Source organism: Gorilla gorilla, chromosome 3 (genome assembly GCF_029281585.2).
Source record: "Gorilla gorilla gorilla isolate KB3781 chromosome 3, NHGRI_mGorGor1-v2.1_pri, whole genome shotgun sequence".
NCBI lineage: Eukaryota > Metazoa > Chordata > Mammalia > Primates > Hominidae > Gorilla > Gorilla gorilla.
Genome location: NC_073227.2, coordinates 139,168,951 through 139,188,013, shown reverse-complemented (window position 1 = coordinate 139,188,013; position 19,063 = coordinate 139,168,951). Strand labels below are relative to the sequence as shown.

Genomic DNA, 19,063 nt, shown 5'->3' with positions numbered 1-19,063 from the left:
AATACATATTCCAGCAAATCCGTTGTACCTTTTGATGAGCATTTGGAGAGAGTCTGTTATGCTTTCCATGAGCTTGATGACTTCAGGGTAGGTGAGATCTGCACAAGGGTTGCCATTGATGGAAACCACTTCATCTCCCTCACAGAGCCCAGACCCAGAGGCTTTGCTCTGATTTCGAATCTGAGTGGAGTAAAAAAGAAGACATAGTAGAATGATATAATTTGTAAAAAGCAAGCCACCATCTCTGAGAAACAAATCTGTCAACAGTAACACCAGCCCTGAATTTTAATTCACCTGTTAACCTGTAAGACCATTTAAATACTTCTTACCACCTTATGAACACACACACAGCCACACACTTTATCATGTACCATAATATCAACATTTAATTCATAGCATTGTAAGTAAACAGGAAAAAAGAAAGTAAATAAATCAATGTAAAGGAACCAGACAGAATTAAAGAAATAAAAAATAGAGAAGAGTGAAAAAAGATGTTAAAGGCTTACATTGACGGCATTAAAAATAATTATTCAGGCCAGGCATGGTGGCTTACGCCTGTAAGCCCAGCACTTTGGGAGGCCGAGGCGGGTAGATCACGAGGTCAGGAGTTCGAGACCAGCCTGGCCAACATGGTGAAACCCCTTCTCTACTAACAAGTACAAAAATTAGCTGGGCATGGTGGTGTGCACCTGTAGTCCAAGCTACTCAGGAGGCTGAGGCAGGAGAATTGCATGAGCCCGGGAGGTGGAGGTTGCAGTGAGCCAATATCGCACCATTGTACTCCAGCCTGGGCAACAGAGCAAGACTCTGTCTCAAAAATAAAATAAAATAAAATAAAATAAAATATAAAATAAAATAAAATAAAATAAAAATAAAATAAAATAAATAATTCAGGCCAGGCACAGTGGCTGATGCCTATAATCCCAGCACTTCGGGAAGCTGAGGCAGGTGGATCTCTTGAGCTCAGCAGTTTGAGACCAGCCCGGTCAATATGGCAAGACCCTGTCTCTAAAAAAAAAAAAAAAAAAAAAAAAACCTACAAAAAAATGCAAAAATTAGCCCAGCTTGGTGGTGCATGCCTGTGATCCTAGCCACACAGGAGAAGTGGGAGGATTGTTTGAGCCAGGAGGTGGAGGCTGCAGTGAGCCAAGATCATGCCACTGCACTCCAGCCTGGAGGACAGAGCAAGACCCTGTCTTAAAACGTTATTATTATGATGATGATTATTCCACATTGTAAGGTTTTACTCCAGTGAGAAAGTGACCTCCAGCATTAAAATAAATTTTAAAATCCTTCCCATTGCCAAGGTGAATGAAACGCCATGACTATAAGAAGGAGGTACAGGACGGGGCAACTTGTTTGAGGAGAGAGCTGTACAGCTAAATGGACTGATAAAAACCATCCCAGTATAGTGGGGCACCAGGGAGCCTGGATATTAGGGAATATGTCAAAGAGAGAAATGCTTCACTGAAATCAGCTACTCCAGGCATGGTACTAAGCAAACTTTAGCAAAAAAGAAAGAAAAAAGAGATTACTTTGCAGAAAGTAAAAGCAGCCCTGCCATAAGCACTGTGTCATAATCTACTGGACTATTCTTACTCCAGTAAGAGATCAAAGACCAAGGGAAATGAGAGGTCAGGTCTAGGCTCTCCTTGGTGGACCTGCTGGGCCATGGCTTAGCAGTGGCTCTGTTCTTCAGTCTAGAGAGTTGCAGCTCCTGTCAGCCTGCCCCTCTATCATTGCCTTAACTCGTTAGGGTCAGCCTGCCCCTGTATCATTGCCTTAACTCGTTAGGTTCCAACAACACACATTATCTCCTTGTACCTTTGGGCCTACGGGTGATAATAGTTTCCTGCTCTCAATCTCTGTATTTCTGGGTGCTTCATTATCATTTGTTGGTTCCCTTAAGACTACCTTTAGTCTCTGCATTGCATTATATTGAATTCTTCTTTGAGCATGCCACCTATTTCCTGCTGGAGCCCTAAGTGATACTAATGTGCTTAGATTTCATTTTATGAGTTCAATTGTTCTCAGTGAACCATGTATGATGACCATACAGTCTCAAATTTAAGAATACTTTAAGATACTTTTCTAGATTTTTTCTACCAAGCATTATTCCTTTTTATTAAAATAAAGCTTCTGAGCCTAGAGAGGTGAACACCAGGTAAGCAGCACTTCTTGAAGAATGTTTTCATGGCTAGGCTTATTTCTGACTGGGCACAAAATGTATTTCAATTTATCTCTAAAAGCTGCCCACTAATTCCTGCTAAAGTCTTAAATGATAATTCATATATTAACTCATATAGGTTTAAAGTTTACATCTACAGGTTCATTTTAAACGATACTCTTGAAAGCAAAATATTACCTTTAAGAGCCAAAACAATGGCATTATTGAAATTTGAAGTGATTCAATTAGTTTTGTTCTGGGAGGGCCCATCCTTCTATTGTCATAAATTACAATCTGTAGAAAGCCTTCCCCACTGCTGACACATCAATATCATTACCTCTTGGGGAAGAATATACTAATTTATTGGAAAATATAATCTATTTTTGGAATATACGAATTTATTGGAAAACACTAATTTATTAGAAAATATTAAATGAACTCAATATTCCAAGACTATAAGAAAGTCACAAAAGCAATGAGAAAGAGAATTTCACCTAATTTTGAAAATATCCATTTAGCTGTTAAATATATTTGTTTTGTTTTATCTTGCATGAAATACTTGAAATGAAAGATCACAAGAAATTTTTTAATAAGTAAAGGATACAACAATATCCAACAGTAAACATCTGTGTCAGGGTTAGAGTTGTTCACATTTCAGTTACTGAAATTTATTTATAAAAAAAATTAGGTAGGTAATACAGGATACTTTTGAGGCATAAAATCATTCATTCAGTGGAGTCAGATATACCAGGATTTGAACAGAACATCATCCTTTGGAGGACCAAAGAGGTTTTATGTTGATAAAACAGAGGTGTCATTATACTCTGTGCCCCCCAAGACCCAATCTTAGGTAGAAGTTCTGTTTATTAGCCATGAGTTGTCTGAGTTTTAAACTGGGATTGCAGAAGAAGATGAAAAATTGATTCTTTAAAAATAAATAATCTCCCAACTTAACAGAGCTGCCTGTTATCCAAACATGTGTTGCATGATAGGAAAAGTGCAGTTCATCATCCTGCTTGTCAAGTTGGAGCTCTTAATGGTATCTAAATAAGCCAGTGCATCATGGTAAGAGTCATTAGCATTCCTTCAGAGAATACATTCTGAGGTCAACATTCACAATCAACTGCTGTGATTGCGTTTCACTGACCTTTCACATTCATCTGAATAACAAGAAATCTTTTTCCCTCAAGAACCTTGTTATACATGATGAGAACTTTTCTTCTTACTTAAGTTTTTCTGAAGGACTACTCTTTCTCCATTTTTTATAGAACTCTTCAACCAAAAAAACATGGTATGACAGGGTCTCATAGTAGTATCAAGAAGGATAAACATGTATTAGTGTACCTAAGATCCTTACCTTCTATTGTGCGTAATTACGTATTTTTATAATTGTATAAGTGTGCATGTTTATGTGAGTGAAGATTCTAACACTTGGAAATGTTCTTATTTGTGAAAATGAAAGACACTGTACATCACAAAACTAAATTTAGACACAAAAATTATTAGTACTGATGATACCAATTCTCTGTCAGTGAACTTATCAACCAGTCTCCTTAAGCCACTAGTCTTGGATTCATAAAATACATGTAGTAGTGGGAAAGGGTACCAACTCTGAGGGAGCAAGACATGGGTTTCAACTGTGTTGCTCCTACGCTTACTACCTGTCTGAACCTAGATGAGTTATGCTACTACCCTGAGCTTTAGTTTTCTAAAGTGTAAAATGGTGCTAATAAATTTTATCATCTAGATGTTTAATCAGGATTAGAAATAATGTGTGTAAAGTTCCATGATGTACCTACAGCTCAAAGAGGTGCTCAAGAAGGGACTGGTGAATTCAGACGTGTTGGCTTTCTACACACACAGAGTTACATATAAAATATTTTTAAAAATTAAAACATAGACAATATTATGACTCAATGTGTTACAAGTTCAAAATTGAGTATAATTATCTTTCATAAACTGTGATTTGACACAAAATACCTGCGTGAGCACATCATGTAATTCCTTTCCTTTGAAAACATTCCTTTAGAGACCTCATTCTACATATAATATATTAGACCCTGAGTGAGTTCTTATCCTGTATTCTTTTTCAGTATCTCCCAATTTAATCAGATCACATAACTAAGAGATATTGGTAATGTCAGTAGTTACCAAATGCAATACTATGTTTCATTGCTTACCACCTTTTTGTTTTGGTTTGCTAATTTTCATTTTAGGTTTAGGGGTACATGTGAAGGTTTGTTACAGAGGTAAACACGTGTCACGGGGGGTTGTTGTACACATTACTGCATCACCCAGGAATTAAGCCCAGTACCCAAAAGTTATCTTTTCTGCTCTTCTCCCTCCTCCCAGCCTCCCCCATCAAGTAAACTCCTGTATCTGTTGTTTCCTTCCTTGTGTTCATAGTTCTTATCATTTAGCTCCCACTTATAAGTGAGAACATGCAGCTTACCAACTTCAGAAACTTTTTATTTAAAATTATTATGGATACATAATAGTTATACATATTTATGGGGTATGTGTGATATTTTGATACAAGCTAATGATCAAACCAGTGTAATTAGGGTATTCATCACCTCAAATATTTATCATTTCTTTGTGCTAGGAACATTTCAATTGCACTCTTTTAGTTATCTTGAAGTATACAATAAATTATTGTTAACTATAGTCATGCCACAAAACACCAGATCTTATTTCTTCTAATTGTATTTTTGTACCCATCAACCATCTCCAGTTTATCCCCCTCTCCTCTCTACTACCCTTCCCAGTCTCTGGTAACCATCATTCTACTCTCTATCTTTTATCAAAAAGAGAGGTAATAATGAATGCTGGCAAGGATGTGGAGAAAGGGGAACCCACATACACTGTTGGTGGGAATGCAAATTAGTCCAGTCACTATGGAGAACCATATGGAGGTTCCTCAGAAAATTAAAACTAGAACTAGCCAGCAATCTCATTGCTGGTTATATATCCAATATAAAGGAAATCAGTATATTGAAGGGATATCTGCACTCCCAAGTTTATTGCAGCACTATTCACAATAGCCAAGATATGGAATCAACCTAAGTGTCAATCAGTGGATGAGTGGATAAAGAAAAAGCAGTACATATACACAGTGGAATATTATTCAGTCATAAAAAATGAAATCCTGTCATTTGCAACAACATGGATGGAGCTGGAGGGCATTATCTTAAGTGAAACAAGCCATGTGCAAAAAGACAAATATTGCTCATTCTCACTCACATGTGAGGATTTCCATTTCTTGATCCATGCCAGGAAAGATTTATTTTACCAACACTGAGTGAAATTGGAAAGTTAAGACTTCTCTGGGAAATTTAACGACATTATTTACATTTCATAGACTAAATCTGAGAAGACTTTCGGCTATGCTAATTTAATTTTATGAATAAATAATTCGTTGCAAAATTTAAAAAACCTCATTTTTCTCTTCTGTTGTTCTCTCTTCATTTCCAGGTCTTCCAAGACTGACTAGAAAGCAAGTCTCAGATTTGATTTCTTATCGACCTAGTACATAAATTATTTTGTGTTGTGTATATGGCCTATCAATCATGCCAGTTTGCTGTCAGAACTAAATTTTGTCTCAGGAGCTGCATTTTCATGTATAATTCATTGACAAGTACTGTTGGAAAATGTCAGAGTGGGTGACAGAAACAAGACAATCTCTTCCTTAAATCCACTATTATAATCTATTGAAATCAATGAAAAAGAGAAAATTAGCATAAATTTGCCTATCACATGTGGGGCTATTCTCAATCCATATGATAAAGTCTCAGGGACCTGGCAATAACTAAGAGAGGATGAGAGAGATGATTGTGATCTCAGGCAACAATTAAAGTTTCAGAGTTTTTTTTTTTTTGACAGAAAATGTAGTCTACATGTTCTAGTAGTTCTTTTGGAAGCTCCCGCCTTTCCTCAATTTTCCACTTCAGGCATTTCTCAAAACTGCCTCATACCTGTAAGACAGGGTTTAATAAGCATTCCCTTACCCCAACTGGCTCTTAAACCAAAGCCTTAGGTAGGTCTGTATTCTTCAACTAATACCAGAGGAATGGTCAGAGGAGGCAGAGCAAGATGATAGTAGCTAAGATCTTGGAAATAAGTTCATAATTCCATTTTCAGAGGGCTTGCTATCCAGATCCTAAACACCAACCTCAGTCCTTGGGATTCAGTTCTACAAATCATGTGTCTAAATAATGAAAATAAAGTTAAAACTGTATATTCAAATCAGGTGACAGGTGTAAATTCAAACAGACACTACAATTTTTGGTTATTCTACACTCAGTACCTCAATTCAAGCTCATAACCTGTTCTCATGTTGGGTTTTGGTTTGAAGATCATGACCTTGCTTCCTCTTGTCACCAAGATATGTCCAGACAAAAACGTTTTCTTTTGGATGATTGTCTTTACTCTCAGAGACCAAGTCACCATAAAAGTAAAAAGTATTCATGGTAGCAACCTTGGAAAGGTTCCTGGAGTAATAACTATCTTTGACAGGAATGAGAGCCCTAATTTGTGGGGCTGCATACTTAAGAATCTTCATACCAAAGTGATTCCACAGGCAGAAACGATGCTGCAATATAACTGCTATGAGCTGTTATAAAGCAGCCATCATGATGCTAGAAAACTAAGTACAAATATGGAATGGTATTCTCTGCTTTTCTTTCTTTCCTAAGAATGTAAACATCCTAGCTCTTTCAGGCAAACACTGATAGAGCAGAGCGCAGGACATGTGCCTGTCTACTTTTTGCTGGATAAATCATGAAAGATTGCACAGAGGTCTTTGAATTACAGGCAGATTATTTTTATAAACATTTGTGCAGAATATGAAAAAATACTTTTTAAAAAACTCCTAATAAAAGCACACGTAAAATTTAAAAGACTCTATGTAAATACTCTTTTTAATAAGAATTACTAAGAAAAGAGAGCAGAACTAGAACTATTTGGGTTTCCTAAATTTTAGTTGATTTTTTTTTTTTGAAATGGAATCTTGCTCTTGTTGCCAGGCTGGAGTGCAATGGCACGATCTCTGCTCACTGTAACCTCCACCTCCCAGGTTCAAGCAATTCTCCTGCCTCAGCCTCCCAAGTAGCTGGGAGGCTCCCACCACCACGCACGGCTAATTTTTGTATTTTTAGTAGAGATGGGGTTTCGCCATGTTGGCCAGGCTGGTCTCGAACTCCTGACCTCGTGATCCACCCACCTCGACCTCCCAAAGTGCTGGGATTACAGGCGTGAGCCACCGTGCCTGGCCTCAGTTGATATTTATTAACTGGACATACAACTTTTAACTGAGAAATTAACATGCTAATAAGAATTAGTTACCTAAAGAACTTACAAGTAAGCTCTCAGCAGTCTTTTGAATGGTCAAAATACAGTTAAAAATAAAGTTCACTAAAACTTCTGGACATTACTGAAAGTATATGGATCCTATCCTCAGTCTATTCCATCAATTTTATATGATTCTATTTACCATCGTTATTTGGTTTAGAAAATTAGAAGTGGGGAGAAAATCATGTATCCTGTATAAAGGAAAATGGCAAAGTTAATACAAATGCCAAAGTTAGGGAGTAAAAGCCAAATTTAAAAACACATGCAAATCTTAACAACAATAAAAAGGCTCCGAAGATTGGGCCACTCACTGAAGGTGTAAAAAACTCTCATATGCTCAACAGGATTTAATGCCTCTGCTCTATTCGAGTAAAATAATGGGCATTAATAAAAATGATCCCAAGACATTTAAAATGTTTATATCATTTTTAGCAGACTGATTAGATGCAGAAAAACACGTGATATCTTTAGGAAAGAGTACATCCCAAATAGCTAAACGAGGTTCTGATATCTAAAGGTATAATTGAACATGAGGCATTTCTGCATTAATAAAGTAAAGGAAATGAATTAGAATCCATAATGTAAGGTCCCAGATACCTTGCTTGTATTGCTTTTTTTTTCTGAAACTGTTTAGTTTCAGATATAAACATCTCATGTACCCAACAAATATACCTGTCTGGAGTGCCCTGTTTTTCTATAGCTCTAGACGTATGAAGTTGTCCTGCATTTGTCTCAACTAGATGAATCCATTTATTCTTCTAGTTTTCTCATAAATAAAACTACAGATAAAGAAGATATATGTAAAATGAAAATTTTTCTCCAAGTGACAGGAGTAGAGACTTTTAAAAATTTATAAGTTCTATTATTTTGCTGCGGACTTGCAGTTATTAGTAAACTGACAATCTTGCCTTAATTCTGTCACTGACTCATGTGATTTCAAGCAAAGCATTTAAGCTATTAGGGAATCATTTTCCACACCTGGAGAATGAAGCTATTCCCTCCAGATTCCTAATTATATACTTTGTCAAACTATAATACATATAAGATACATTAGGGTGCTTCCATTTTGGAAAGAATCACATCAAATTGTCATTGAAGTTTTCATTTAAAAAGTATCAACTGTACAAATTTATAAATATTTGTCATAGTTTTAATTCAAGAAAGTTAAGTTGACTGCACTGAACATTTACTGTAGTAGGGTATTGGGGGAAAAGACAGGGCCGATAATGTCTTCACATGACTGAGATAATATCTGCCTTCCCAGCCACAGCAAATACTTGAGAGGTTTGATTGACAAAAAAGCTGTCTGGTGCAGGAGCCAGGGGGATTTAATCACATCAGAAAGACAGCCTTTCCGGGAAGAGCTGGTTTAAATGATCACTTTCAAGGCTTTAATTAACTGGAATTTCATTTAGGCCATCATCGGTGTTTAAGAGCATGTGATCTATAGAAGCAATTCTTAAACATTTTGGTCTTAGGAATTGTTTAGACTCTTAAAAATAATTAAGGACTTCAAAGATACTCTGTTTTGAGTTTGGTCTATTGATATTTACCATGTTAGATATCAAAAATAAGAAATTTTAAATTTTTATTAAATTTAAAATAACAAACCTACTGCATGTTAAGTACTTTTTTATGAAAAACCGTATTGTATAAAACAGGTAATGTAGTGAGAATAGTGGTATTATTTCCCACTTCTACAAATCTATTTATTTATTTATTTATTTTTGAGATGGAGTCTCACTTTGTTGCCCAGGCTGGAGGGCAGAGACGCAATCTTGGCTCGCTGCAACCTCCGCCTCCCAGGTTCAAGCAATTCTCCTGCCTCATCCTCCCGAGTAGCTGGGATTACAGGCATGTGCCGCCACACCCAGCTAATTTTTGTATTTTTAGTAGAGACAACATTTCACCAGACTGGTCTTGAACTCCTGACCTCAAATGATCCACCCTCCTTGGCCTCCCAAAGTGCTGGGATTACAAGTGTGAGCCACCGTGCCTGGTCTGTAAATCTCTTTAATGTCTGAGCTCAATAGAAGACAGCTGGATTCTCAGATGTGCTTCTGCATTCAATCTGTTGTGATGGGTTGATTGAAATGCATAAAGAAAATTGAGCCTCACACAGTTATATAGTTGGAAAAGGAGGAGTACATTGATAGTCTTATAGGGTAATTTTGGATATTCTTCTTTGATATCACATTGAACTCAACAAGCAGTAGTTTCTAAAGTTGTACTGCAGAATCTGAAACCATAGGTATAAATTTTTCATACTCTGTTAATTTAAAAAATCTATTGGTCCATTTTGCATTTTGAATGCATCTTTTATGCATGTGTGACTTTGTTACATTTGGATTGATCATTTGGAAAATATTGATTCACTGAGTTATGCACATCTTTCAAATGTTGACACATTTCATTTTACAATATCAAACAATCACTCTCAATACCACCAGTGATCTCATCAGAGAAGTCTTTAAGTATTGGGATGCTGTCATATTCACAGTGGCAGATGAGAGTTTCCTCAAAATTTTAGTTTCCCTTGAAAGTTCAAATATTGTCCGTTGTTTTCCTTAAATGGGCAGGTTGACTTTGCTTATTTTCTAGAAAATAACTGCTGAATATCCAAGACTGAATAACCATATTTTGTCTGTCATTCTTTAAAATAAAAATGATGTCCCATAAATTTAAAAAATGGCTAGTATGGCTTGCAATTCAAACAATTTTGTACAAATGCTCCCTTGAGGTAAACATTGCATATCAGTATCCATCCAAAGTGCTTTATATGTACTTTTCATTTTGTCACACAGAATATTAAAAAGATATGCACTCAAGATTTAATAAAAATCAAACTTTAATTGTTTCATCAGGATATCCTTATGTAAAACTGGCATCATGTTTTTTAAGCCAAATTATGACAGTAAGGAACACAAAGGCCCCTGGTACATTTGTGTCGCTGCCTTGAATGCTAAGGGCTAAGGTGCAAGTGGTTTCAGCCACCATTGTTTTTGCACTATCCATGCAAATGTCAACATGGTGAAAAGGACAAGTAACACCTTAGTATTATTACAAAAATTATTTTGGCCTGAAAGTATCTCAGAGACCACCAGAGGTCTGCAGATGACACTTTGAGAATAACTGATCTAAAGGGACAGGGATTCCATGTGTAAGCATTCTTGAATATCTGAGTTGGACAGGAGGAAGTTCCACTGAAGGCAATGCAAAAGCAAGTAGAAGTAAGGTCCAACCTAGGGAACAAAGGCTGACAGAAACCAGAAAATGCTGCCTTTTAAGAACAATGTGCTGCCATTTACAGTAGTAAAGACTTGGAACCAACCCAAGTGCCCATCAATGATAGACTGGTAAAGAAAATGTGGCACATATACACCATGGAATACTACGCAGCCCTAAAAAAGAAGGAGTTAATGTCCTTTGAAGGGACGTGGATGAAGCTGGAAACCATCATTGTCAGCAAACTAATAGAGGAACGGAAAACCAAAACCACATGTTCTCACTCATAAGTGGGAGTTGAACAATGAGAACACATGGACACAGGAGGGGAAACATCACACACCGGAACCTGTTGGAGTCAAGTGGGCAAGGGGAGGGAGAGCATTAGGACAAATACCTAATCCATGCAGGGCTTAAAGCCTAGATGACAAGTTGATAGGTGCAGCAAACCACCATGACACATGTATACCTATGTAACAAACCTGCACGTTCTGCACATGTATCCCAGAACTTAAAGTAAAATAAAAAAGAAAGAAAGGGGGGGGAAAAAAAAGGAACCATGTGCTAAAAGAGCAAGACTAAAACCAACAACCAATTCAGGCTAAAGATCACTCTGGCGATGCCGGCAGGAGGAATGGAGAGGCAAACAGTTTCAGCCCAGTTCTGTAGATTCAGTCTATAGAGAGGTGGCTGGGCACGGTGGTTCATGCCTATAATCCCAGAACTTTGGGAGGCTGAGGCAGGCAGATCACTTGAGGTCAGGAGTTCAAGACCAGCCTGGCCAACATGGTGAAACCCCATCTCTACCGAAAATACAAAAATTAGCCGGACGTGGTGGCAGATACCTGTAATCCTAGCTACTCAGAAGGCTGAGGCAGGAGAATTACTTGAATCCGGGACGTGGAGGTTACAGTGAGCCAAGATGGCTCCACTGCACTCCAAGCTGGGTGACAGAGTGAGACTCCATCTCAAAAAAAAAAAAAAAAAGTCTATAGAGAGGAGAGGAAGGGGAGAAGAAAATCTTTGCCAAGCTACTATATCAAGCTTACTTTGGAAATAGCTCCCATTAACTTCCAAACTACTGGCTAGTTGAAATTCCTTGAGAGCTAAGATTGCAACACAAAGATCTTTGTATCTCCCACAACCTGACATGTGTCTTGCACATAGTAGACCTGCAATAAATATGTGCCGAATAAACGACAATATGATAAGATTGAATTTTACCCAAAAGTCTGTCTCAACTTTTCTTAATACCTGGGTCAACAGGCACTCCTAAACCTCTTACTTTCTATTTATTCTTTTTTCATAGTCTCTTTTAGGGTATGAGATTATTACAAAAGCATTCTAATACATAGAGAATTCCCAGTGCATTTGTGGAAAAGATTTGCTCCCATTGAATGTTGGACATCAGAGATACCTGAGTCTTCCCCAGCAAAGGCAACGGTCCCACCATGACTCAATAAGCAACTCCACAGCTGCTCCTGCCAATCACTGTATTTCGCCATCATTCTTCTGGCCCCATGAGAGAGGTAAGGTCATAAGGCAATCAGTAAAACTTAAAAATGATCACTGTGTAGGCTTGGTTGCAATTTATGGAGATAAACATATGCATCGAAGCAGAGTGAGGCGCTGGAGCAGAGGCACTACCCCAGGTGCTGCTGCACCTCCTGTGCACTCTGCTGGACCTCCTGTGCACTCTGCTGGTCTTGGCAGGTCCACGTGAGCTGAACTGAGCTGTGGCAGTGATTTCCAAATCCTGTGCTTCAAGAAGGGAAACCAGGGTCATGCCAAGTGCCCTTGGTGTCCATGTAAGTGTTCTGTTAATGCGTTTTAAAGCCAGTCATGCTCCCTGCTGCGATTGACTAATAGTTCTCCTATTTATTTCAGATTGAGGAGAGCCTGCATGAATGTCACCATCTTGCCAAAAAGATCCTGGGCCAGAGCTAGCTAAGGAGAGCCTTGCAGAGGCAGGCAGGAACCCTCAGCTACTCTCTCTCTTCACTCAGCCAGGGGTCTGTGTTGAACTTATGTAAGGAAGTGGAGTTGTAGCTTAAAGCTTTGCTTATGTTACCTCTTTTGATTAATTAGTTAATTATACTATATATTAACTGATTGTCTTTAATGTGACAAACAGTGTTATGGGCTCTGAATTGAAATAATGAATAATGTCCTAGAGAGTCTTATATTCTAAAATGTGTAAGAGAGTAGATAATTACAACTCAACATGATAATTTATCAAAGTGAACACAGTATACAATGGAAGTGCATAGCACATAGCACATAGCAGGCAAGGCTTCTCAAAGGAGACAGTTTCTCCTTGACATGGTTTGGCTCTGTGTTCCCACCCAAATCTCATCTTGAATTGTACTACCATAATTCCCACATGGTGTTGAGGGGACCTGGTGGGAAATAATGTGAGTCATGGGGGTAGTTCCCCCCATATTGTTCTCATGGTAGTGAATAAGTCTCACTGTATCTGATGGTTTTGTCAGGGGTTTCTGCTTTTGCATCTTCCTCATTTTCTCTTGCCGCTGCCACATAAGAAGTACCTTTTGCCTCCCACCATGATTCTGAGGCCTTCCTAGCCATATGGAACTGTAAGTCCAATTAAACCTCTTTTTATTCCCAGTCTCCGGTATGTCTTTATCAGCAGTGTGAAAACGGACTAATACACTCCTAAAAGACAAATTAATGTTAGCCTCATGCAGAGGGGCAAGGGAAGCCAGTGAGGCAAACTCATAGAGCCTAACACATAGTAAACACTCAGTCAATGCTTACTGGATGACCTATTTTTTCACAACACAATGCCACCTCCCACGAATACTATAGTATCTAATAGAGTACTCAGAACAATTACTATGTAGGTGAGCTGACAGGTGTAACCTTACAAAATGGTTATGGAGAAAAACCCATCCTTGCTACTCAAGGTGAGGCTCACAGACCATCAGCAATGGAATCACCTGGAGGCTTGTGAGAAGCACAGAATCTCAGCCCCCAACCCAGACTTACTAAATCAACATCTTCAGTTTAACGAGATCCCCAGGTGATTTCTATACACACTAGTGTTTGAGACTGGGCTGTACTAAAAGCTCATAAACCATTAATGGCCTTCTATTATAAGATGGTGGTTAATAACTTCTGGCGAATATCAGGCTTTCCTAGGGAGGACTTTCAAAGTACAGAACCCTGCTTTTATTCCCCTGCCTTCCATGGAAGCCAATTCTTAGAAGCAGGAATCTGGGTATCTGCATTTTTAATGAGCTTCCCCGGGTGATTCTGAGTTCCATTATTTGACAGAACATGGTGTTATTTTCTATAAAATACTTTAGGAAAATATTTTGGGGGGCAATCAATTATGTTTATGTGTGTGTGTATGTGTGTGTGAAACAGGCAGATCTTTATTGAGTGCCTGAGTGACTTTCCTACAAGGAACCATATTATTAACTCTATTGAGCTTCAAATAATCATATTTTTCAAGGAGACTAGAAGATAAGTCTATGATCATTATTTTAAGATTTTTTGGCATGTTCTTTTATTTAAACTATATGCTTCTTATTGTTTTGAAAGCAAAGGTGTTCCAAAGCCAAGACTCTCTGGGTTAGAAGTGCAAACTTAATGTAAGCTGGTGTGCTGCTGAAAACTGACTACCTATGTGTAAAAACTATAGCCCAATTTTATCCCTAGGCAGATCATGCTTGCCAATAATTAGCTCTTCAAAAATATTTTGTATCAACTGCAAGCATACAAAAATCTTTACGAAGCATTTGATAATATTTGTGCTAGATGTACAATGGAACGTAACAACACATTGAAATTCTGGTTTATCTTAACTATAATTTTTATTAATTCTCTACCTGATCACAAAATTTAACATGCTGAAGACAAGAGGTTTTCATTTGTTCCTGATTTTCATTTGAAACCAAATATGATGAAATTTCCATTTCCTCTCTATTATTACATAAACCTGAAGCAAAGAGATGAAATTACTAAGTGCTTGCTTTATAGAAAAAACGATCTCCACATTAATTAAATTAGTTGTAAATAATACGGCATCTTCTAATATTTGAAGGAAATGGAGCAATTAAATGGCACATAAATATATTAAAATATTTAGTAAGAGTTAAAGTTCAGCAAAAAAAAAATTACTTAACCCAAGCAACTACACAGTATCGTATATAAATTATGCTTTTAAAGGAAATAAACGTTAATTTCTTGAGATGAACTTTTATAATCTTAAAAATTGTTTGTAAAACAAAATGTAAGTAATGTTGAGTCTCCTCATCTTGCTACAAAACCATTTGGATTTCAATGAAAACATCAAATACCTACTCTTTCTTTTCAAATAAATGTTCTGGCATTCATCTTTTATAATAACATATCATAATTTCTGTTACTATTTAATCTCATTTATATTTGCTAAGACATTTCATTCAAAGCTTGCTTTGCCAAGAAAAAAAAAAAAAGCCTGTGCAATTTAAACCAGTGTGCTCGCAACTGTCCACTGCTCATTTCACCTCAGTTTTGAAGGTATTCATTCATTCACTTAGTACTGAGTACCTCCAGCAGCAGGCAGTGTTCTAGGCTTGCTTTTCCCAGGACAGACCCAGGAAGAACTGGCAATTGGACTCCCATCTTAAAAGACTGGATATATGACATGTCTTGATAATCACAGATAATCACCAGTACCCACAGTGAGAAGGGCACTAAACTCAACAGGATTGACTTAATCCAACAAGTAAGTATTAAGCACCTAATATGTGCAAGTTACTGTACTATGAAATCTATGAAATCTATGAAGATGAATATGGCCGAGTTCCTGAACAAAGCCTCTCAGAAATGGAAAGCTGTTGCATTCTCTGCTGCAAAATTTAGTCTCCCATTTGTGTTTCATTTATTTGTCTGTATTCCCTTCCTCCTCCTCTGGAAAATAATAATGTATCTTATAATAATGTACCTTACAAATTCTTCATGAGTCTACATGTGTGATCCATTCTCATATATTCCTCTATTAACACATATACACTTGACATGTTCATATTCCTTAAAACGAAATACATGCAGCAAAAGTGTGAGATGATGTTGTTCACATATAAGTTTATAAGTAAATGTTTTGTCGGTTCCCCAATATCAGCGGTTAAAAAAACATTAAAATCCATATTAAAATAGGAAAGGATGTGATTGTAGGAAACGTGGCATGACACTCCTGGCACTAGGAGCTAAGACGTAAACATGAAGACCAAGGCCAAGGTGGCTTGACTCTGGTGCCGCTGATGAGTGCAATGTGGATTTGGTTCCCAAGAGTGAAGTTGTTGGCTGATAAATGATGAACAGAGTATTATGAAATATAGGTTTTGATTTATGCCATATAAGCATACGATCATGCCATATATAAGGCTTATAGACATAAATCTAAGTAAGTACTTTATGTGCTTCTAGCTCAATAATTTTAAAGTCAAACTATCCGATCATTTTGTTTTATGTTTTTTTTTGTTTGTTTTTTGTTTTTGTTTTTAACATTTCAGGATGATCTTTTTCTCCCATGCCTCCCAGTTTTTAAAAAAGTTAGTGGTAAAATAGAGAGTACGCCTATATGTGTGTGTGTGTGTGTGTGTGTGTGTGTATATATATATATATATATATATATATATATATATATACCTTTGTTCTTTTTTGTTTTGGGAATTTTCAGGCTCCTCATTCTTTTATGTGTGTGTGTGTGTGTGTGAGAGAGAGAGAGAGACAGAGAGAGAAGAGAGAAAGAGAAGGGGAGGGGAGAGAATTGTTTGTAAGCCTCTTGACGTTAGAGATCATGTCTTTCTACCTGGTACAAAGAGCCAAGTACATTGCCTAATGTGATGTCCATAACCCTTAGAAGTCCCAAAATGTAATGAAAACAACCGTAAAATAAAGGTGCAACAAACCAAGAAATTAAGTGTACCTGAAGAAATATGAGGTAATTTAGGATGGTCGCAAAAATTGTTACAAGCATAAAACAAAGAAAAACTTGGTTGCTAATAAACGTAGAGTGAAAGATAAATGTAATGAGAGAGACCATGTCAGCACGTTGCAATACCCTGGCTATGCAGACGATCCTTGCTCTCAACAGCTAAATTAGAGCAGCTACTTCCAGATGTATCCATAAAAAATTAAATTTTACAAGTGTTATAAAGAAAACAGAGAAATAAACAACCTGCCTGCTTCTTTGGGGATTACCTAACTTTAATTCATTATTTTATATACAATTATTAGTGATGCTTACCAGATCTTTATTAGTTTCTGCTTTTGATATTGACATTTTTAAATGGGATAAGTACCACAAATTATGAGTCTGTCATATTTTTGTTCCCAAAATGCATTCCTTTATTTTCTTTATAAGGCAGCTGTAGTTTATAAATTCTGAGAACTTGATAGTCACATAATTTCTCTTAGTAATCCCCAAGGCTTCCATGAGAATATTTCTGGTGCTGACAGCCAACGAAATAGTTTTGGAGTCTTTCTCCACAGCTAGAAGATTCTTTGGTGTTTGGGTTATGTACACAAATTCACTGGATACTTTGTGTTCTCGTAAAAGAATAGTCCACTTCTGTCCCTAAGAGTGTTAGTTTGTGCTTTCTTTTCCTCCAACACACTGATTCCATCTTGAACAACTTCATCAGCATGTCCTTTTGGCTTCATGTATTATAAAAAGTATAAGAAAAGCCAGGGTTAGGACACCAACTTTCACACCTTCATGTTCAGGCTTATCTGTAAGTAGTTGTTTTGTATTGTTTACTGCTGACGGTGTCAGGGTGAGTGTGGCCTGGGTGAGCTGCAGCTTCCTTTTGCTAAGGAAGCAGACATCTTTGCCTTTCTGTTGCCCAGGTGCCTCTGGCTGGAGCTCAGACACCTCAGTTTCTCTGCATGGACACACAGTGGTTCAATAGGAAACCATTTATTATCTTTGTAGAATGTAATAATTATAGTTACTGAATGCTCCAACTGGATTTTAATGTTCCTAGACTAGCTTAGTGTTAATGCTCCTTCAAAACAATCATTTAGTTGTTCTCAGCAACTGTTTGCACATACTGTTTTCTAAAGTTAGATATTTATTTGCCATTTTAAAACTTTCTCAGTTATAAGAAAAGGTAATTTTGAACTACTTTAAACTTCATATGGAACCAAAAAAGAGCCCACATCACCAAGTCAATCCTAAGCCAAAAGAACAAAGCTGGAGGCATCACGCTACCTGACTTCAAACTATACTACAAGGCTACAGTAACCAAAACAGCATGGTACTGGTACCAAAACAGAGATATAGACCAATGGAATAGAACAGAGCCCTCAGAAATAATGCCACATATCTACAACTATCTGATCTTTGACAAACCTGACAAAAACAAGAAATGGGGAAAGGATTCCCTATTTAATAAATGGTGCTGGGAAAACTGGCTAGCCATATGTAGAAAGCTGAAACTGGATCTCTTCCTTACACCTTAAACAAAAATTAATTCAAGATGGATTAAAGACTTACATGTTAGACCTAAAACCATAAAAACCCTAGAAGAAAACCTAGGCAATACCATTCAGGACATAGGCATGGGCAAGGACTTCATGTCTAAAACACCAAAAGCAATGGCAACAAAAGCCAAAATTGACAAATGGGATCTAATTAAACTCAAGAGCTTCTGCACAGCAAAAGAAACTACCATCAGAGTGAACAGGCAACCTACAGAATGGGAGAAAATTTTTGCAATCTACTCATCTGACAAAGGGCTAATATCCAGAATCTACAATGAACTCAAACAAATTTACAAGAAAAAAACAAACAACCCCATCAAAAAGTGGGCAAAGAATATGAACAGACACTTCTCAAAAGAAGACATTTATGCAGCCAAAAAACACATGAAAAAATGCTCATCATCACTGGCCATCAGAGAAATGCAAATCAAAACCACAATGAGATACCATCTCACACCAGTTAGAATGGCAATCATTAAAAAGTCAGGAAACAACAGGTGCTGGAGAGGATGTGGAGAAATAGGAACACTTTTACACTGTTGGTGGGACTGTAAACTAGTTCAATCATTGTGGAAGTCAGTGTGGCAATTCCTCAGGGATCTAGAACTAGAAATACCATTTGACCCAGCCATCCCATTACTGGGTATATACCCAAAGGATTATAAATCATGCTGCTATAAAGACACATGCACACGTATGTTTATTGCGGCACTATTCACAAGAGCAAAGACTTGGAACCAACCCAAATGTCCAACAATGATAGACTGGATTAAGAAAATGTGGCACATATACCCCATGGAATACTATGCAGCCATAAAAAATGAT

General features: G+C 37.3%; 1 protein-coding gene across 2 annotated transcripts in view; it reads right to left on the bottom strand.

Annotated features, from left to right (window-relative positions):
* SYNPO2 (synaptopodin 2) overlaps window positions 1-19,063 on the bottom strand; it is a 171,729-nt gene that overhangs the window by 37,296 nt on the left and 115,370 nt on the right. For both annotated transcript variants that reach the window (XM_019025663.3, XM_004040320.5), the window contains exon 2: window positions 29-180. In XM_019025663.3, the coding sequence (XP_018881208.1) occupies window positions 29-180 (152 nt within the window). The remainder of the gene's footprint in view (window positions 1-28; window positions 181-19,063) is intronic.